At 41.9% G+C, this 5,953-nt stretch overlaps 1 protein-coding gene across 1 annotated transcript; it reads left to right on the top strand.

Annotated features, from left to right (window-relative positions):
- The first annotated feature begins 1,444 nt into the window (after positions 1 to 1,444).
- Positions 1,445 to 2,133, top strand: LOC121005736 (heat shock protein 30C-like). Its single transcript, XM_040438505.1, has one exon. It carries the CDS (start codon positions 1,501 to 1,503, stop codon positions 2,131 to 2,133), a length of 633 nt encoding a protein of 210 aa, XP_040294439.1. The 5' UTR covers positions 1,445 to 1,500.
- Positions 2,134 to 5,953: the final 3,820 nt, after the last annotated feature.

Below are 5,953 nucleotides of genomic sequence, written 5' to 3'. Positions count from 1 at the left end.
GCAACAGGCTTTTGGAAAGAAAAAGGAGCAATTTTGCAACGGATATGATGAACTATATGCTGCTGATGATGCTGGAAAATGTGCCTTTTGCAAACATATGGACTGTAATTGCTTTGGAAGAGGTTTGCACTTATAGCTATCCTATAAGTCAATGTTTGACCTTTTAAATAGGCCTTAAGATGTGAACTGAATAATAACTAAGCCAGCATCTCATCTACATACAGCCATTTCGGGGTGTTCCATGTCAAAGACATGGCAAACATGTCTTGTTAGAAAAAAGTAAAAGCTTAAAATGGCATCTGTGCTTCAGAGCTGCCATAGAGCCTGATAGACCATTCCATATTCTTTCTCCTGATTGGCTGTTAGGCTGACTGCAAAGCATTGTGGGCAAGTTTGCAGACTGGGGCCCCACCCAAGGTCATGTGATCCTCTGTCTTCATTTTCCCTGCCTTGTTTGCCTCAGTAAATCGCCAAAACTTATTTTTTTAGATGAAGAATTTTGGTGAAATTTGTGACAAATCCAACTAATTTAGAATTGATTTACTCATGTTTAATCCCAATGCATTGTATAATTATTGCTCGAAGCAAAAATAGCTAAATTTTGAAAATATAAAACCCCTTTCTTCCCACATTTCCATGCCTCCCAATTGTCCCTCTTTTTGAGGCACAGCCCCTCTTTTCAACCCAAGTAAATAAATTTACTAAATTGCTCCTTACTAAACTATCTGTATGGTTTCTACCTGTATATGAGACTATAACTTCATTATTTGGTGCAATTTGGACATTAAAATATCTATATTATGATGATTTATAAGCTAATATTTAAATGGATATTGAAGTGCATGAAAAAAAATATGTCTCAGAGGCTCCACATGCTGTAAAAAAAATAAAGGGACTCACACCCTCCTAACCGATCCCCAGCTGCTGCAGTTGTGACAGTGTCAGTAATTATGCTTCTGGCAGAGTTAAAAGGGTGGCCTAGTATGAAAAAAATTGCCGCGATGCATGCCGGCATATGTTGTCCCTCTTTACAATTTTCAAAAGTTGGGAGGTATGCATTTCCTGTAATTCACCTTGGCGGCCTTAGAGATGTTGAATTTGTATATGTATATTTTTCATGTTAAATTTACATATATTTCTTCTAAAATAAGGTAAGTAACATATGGTAATAAAAACAAGCATGAATTATCCAGCAATCTCGGGCAGTCTCTTTGCTCCTCCGCCCACCTGTCTTGTCACTTTCCCAGTCCATGCTGGAAGTTGCTGGCACCGCCTCGGCCCGGCCCTCATGTATGATTCAGTGTTTGTCTGCACAGTGCCCTCCCTTACCCTCCATATACAGAGAGCACATGGAAGTGTCTGGAAGAGACCAGAACACACAGCAGTGAATATATAGGAAGCTGAGCTGGGACGTCTGCAGTACTGAGCAGCAAGAAAGCAGACGCTGACACATTGCCTCAACTCAACCAAGACAAGAAGCTTCAGCAGAATCAGCCAAAGATGTTTCCTCTCCGTCTTCTGCAGTCTTCATATAGGACAATATGTGTCTGTAGGGAGCCTGCCCTCACTCTCTGGCCGGCTACACAGCTCATGTTTGGTCTGCTGGAAGATGACATGATGGGCATGAGGAAGGACATGGAGAGGAGAAGGCAGCGTGTCAACCAGGCTTACCAGCTCCTGGCCCAGGACATGGAACGGAGAGCCGATCTGACCAGAAGCTCTGCAGCCGCTGACAGAAACCCTTCCACCACAGGCAAAGAGGAGAAGGAAAACTTTGAGCTCACCCTGGACGTCAGCGGCTTTTCTCCTGAGGAGCTGACAGTGAAAACGGAAGGCAGGAGGCTCATTGTCTCAGGAAAACATGACAAGAAAAAGGAGGCAGAGAATGGCGGCTATTTCCATGAGTACAGAGAGTGGAGACGAGAAGCTGAGCTCCCGCAGGACGTCCACCCTGAGGACATACTGTGCTCCATGTCCAAGGATGGCCAGCTCCACTTTCAGGCTCCCAGACTGGCGCTACCAGCTGCTGAAGAAAGGACTATTCCTATCACCCAGAGCCCAGGAGATGGAGAAGAAAACCCCCTGGAGATCCAGACCAGTGACCCCGAGGGAGAGAACGGACTGAACTCCTGACTGCATATGGACAGTTCTCCTACATAGTGTCCTGTATATCCTCCTGTTTATGTCTGGAAATAATAAGTGATGTTTTTATGGAAAGTTATAATGAATTGTAAATTATTTTTTATTTTTCCAATAAACGGTTAAACATATTTTATTTTTGTCTCTTTATTGTGTGGATTAATAAGAATATGTGATGTTTTATGAAGTTGAAGGTTTACAAGTAAAAGCAGCCGCTATAGAATTCTATTACATAATATGTCTCAATAGGAAATATGGAACTTTTACACTAAATAATAGAAGTAAGAACAGTTTTATTGGTTTAAATGTAACATCTGACTGAGGTGTTTTGGGCCCAAGATATTCTGAACATGAATCGACCAGCTGCATAGAACTAGCACACATTAGTGTTTTAGGAAATATGAACAGTATTGTTATCTTTGCCCACATACAGTCAGGGGCGGACTGGGAACTTAAAGTGGCACAGGAAAAAAAAACTAAAAGTGGACCCATTTTGTAGGCGAGTCCAAATTGACAGAAGGCAGGGCAACCCAAGTAGGCAGGGTCAGCAATACCTTAGTGCAGCACAAAATATTGCCCCAGTAGAACCAAATATCAAAGTGCAGTACAAGAAACTGCACCAGCAGAACCAAAAACCACAGTGTAGCATAAAATACTGCTGCAGCAGAGCCAAATACCTAAGTGCAGAACAAGATATTGTCACCCTCACTGCAGTATTCAACCGCATTATCCTCCTGAGGACCTCCATACATCTGAATTCAGGAGGGCACATACGGCCGCCAATCAGATGCATAAGAACCTGATGCTCCTAGCATTAATTAATGCTCATAGGATCAGATGTACCCAGCCAGTGGCCTTGAAGAGGGCTTGGTCAGCACCCTGGGCATTGGACTACCAGGAAATTTCCCTGTATGGTCTACCCCATGAATACCCCATAATGACAAAGTGAAAGCAGAGTGTTTGAATATTTATTTAAAAGGAAAAACTAAAATTTTCCAAGTATTCAGACCCTTTGCTAAGACACTTGGAATTTAGCTCTGGGGGCTTCCTATTTATCTTGATTTTTCTACACCTTGATTGGAGTCCACCTGTGGTAAATTCAATTGTTTGGACATGATTTGGAAATACGCACCCATGTCTATATAAGGTCTCACAGCTGACAATGCATATCAGAGAAAACAATGAGCCATGAGGAGGAAAGAGCTGCCTATAGAGCTCAGAGACAGGATTGTGTTGAGGCACAGATCTGGAGAAGGGTACAAAAAATGTATGCTGCACTGAAATATCCCAAGAGCAAAGTGACCACCATAATTCTTAAATGGAAGACATTTGAAACAACCAGGACTCTTTGACCGCCACAGCAACTGGATGAACGGTTGTCTTTTTTCAGCCTAACAAATTATGTTACCAAACTAGGTAATTGGGGGAAAGGGGCCTTGGGAAGAGAGGTGACCAAGTAACCAATGGTCACTCAGACTGAGCTTCAAAGATCCTATGTGCAGATGGGAAAATCTTCTAGAAGATGAGAGAAAGCTGAATTCTGCAAAGTACAGAGATGTTCTTAGGGTACTTTCACACTTGCGTTGTTGGATTCCGGCAGGCAGTTCCGTTGCATACGGAAATCCGTATGAAAACGGATAGCATTTATAGACGGATGCTGATCCGTCTCACAAATGCATTGCAATACAGGAACCGTCTCTCTGGTGTCATCCGGAAAATCGGATCCGGTATTTATTTTTTTCACATTTTTAAAGGTCTGCACATGCGCAGACCGGGAAACCGGATCCGTTTTTTCCGGAACACTTGGTGCTGGATCCGGCATTAATGCATTTCAATGGAAAATAATGCAAGTGTTCTGGAATTTTGGACGGAGAAAATACTGCAGCATGCTGCGGTATTTTCTCCGGCCAAATACCGTAAGAGTGACTGAACTGAAGACATCCTGATGCATCCTAAACGGATTGCTCTCCATTCAGAATGCATTAGGATAAAATTGATCAGTTTTTTCCCGGTATTGAGCCCCTAGACTCAATACCGGAAAAGAATAACGCTAGTGTGAAAGTACCCTTAATGAAAGTCTGATCCAGAGTGCTCTGGACCTCAGACAGGGTTGAAAGTTTACCAACAAGACAATGACCCTAAGGCCCCTTTCACACGGACGAGTTTTCCGCGCGGGTGCAATGCGTGACGTGAACACATTGCATCCGCTCTGAATCCTGACCCATTCATTTCTATGGGGCTGTGCACATGAACAATGTTTTTCACACATCACTTGTGCATTGCGTGAAAATTGCAGCATGTTCTATTTTATGAATTTTTCACGCAACGCAGGCCCCATAGAAGTGAATGGGGCTGCGTGAAAATCGCATTGCATCCGCACAATGCGATTTTCACAGATGTTTGCTAAGGAGATGATAATAAATAGGGATGAGGGATGGAAAAAAACTGAACAACGCAATCGCAGACAAAACGACTGAAATTGCGTGTGCACTCGCACGGGTTTCCCGCAATGCACCCGCAACGCATCCGGACAAAATCAGTAACGCCCGTGTGCAAGGGGCCTAAGAATACAGGTGAGATAACATAAGAGTGGCTTAGGGATAACTATGAATGTCCTTCAGTGGCCCAGACAGAGCCTTGACTGGAGAGACCTGAAAATGGCTGTTTAGAGACAGTCTGCATGCAACTTGACAGATATTGAGAGGATCAGAATAGCAGAAAATCCCCAAATCCAGGTGTGCAAACCTTGTGGAATCATAGCCAAGACGACTGGAGGTTGTAATTGCTGCCAAAAGTACTTCAACTAAGTCCTGAGTAAAGAGTCTGAATATTTATGTAAATGCAAGATTTTAGATTCGGCTTTTCAATAAATTTGTAGAAATTTTGGGGTATTGAATGCAGAATGATGGAGAAAATTTTGAACTTTTTTATTTTAGCATGTGGCCAAAACATAACAAAATGTGAAAAAAGTTAAAGGGTCTGAAGAGTTTCCAAATACACTGTAGATCATATTATCACGCAGAACTAATTGTTCGTCTGAAATAACCCAAGAAAGTAGAGGAGCCTATGATCTTCTCAGTTATCATCTTCTGATGATGTCACCATTTCTAGATTATATACATATTTCTGGCTGGTCCCGGGTATTATGTAAGAATCTCAGCCGAAAAATAGGACCTCTGCTTGGCTACTACTACTACCTATATACAATTGGGTTTTCTATTTACTATGAACAGTAAATATAATATTCACACCATGCAGCATTTTATTCTAGCAATGGTTTTGTTTGTGTCATTTCTTTTAAAGAAGAAGAGCACCACCTTGTGGTAATCATCAGAAACTACATTTTGATCTTCATAAATCAGAGAAATGCAATAAATATTTGTATCTGTGAAGTCACATTATACGAAACTCACTTTTACACAGATGAACAGAACAAGAGCTTACAATCTTATTTCTCCTCCCACAGAGACACACACTGGGCCTGCTTTAGGTTACTTGGTGCACAGTGCGGGAAGACTTTTTGGCACTCCCCCCACCCCCCAACACACACCTCTGCAACCCTTATAGGGAATTAAAAACATTAGTAGCATCAAATTTAAAATGTAACTTAATTATATTGAGGAAAGAATGCATAGCTAATGCTTAAAGGGGTATTCCTATCTGGGACATTTATGACATTATTATTATTTATTATTAAAACGCCACATACATAATACAGACAATTGCACTAAGCATAAACAAGACGAGCTACAGACTGGTACAGAAGGAGAGAGGGCCCTGCCCGTGAGGCTTACAATCTACATGGTATGGGAGA

The sequence above is a fragment of the Bufo bufo genome, chromosome 6 (assembly GCF_905171765.1).
Source record: "Bufo bufo chromosome 6, aBufBuf1.1, whole genome shotgun sequence".
NCBI classification, from domain to species: Eukaryota; Metazoa; Chordata; class Amphibia; order Anura; family Bufonidae; genus Bufo; species Bufo bufo.
Note: the sequence above shows the minus strand (reverse complement) of the source record. Positions and strands in the feature narration are given on the sequence as shown.

Coding starts and splice junctions, on each gene's coding strand:
- LOC121005736 (XM_040438505.1), top strand. CDS start 1,501: ATGTTTCCTCTCCGTCTTCTGCAGTCTTCATATAGGACAATATGTGTC.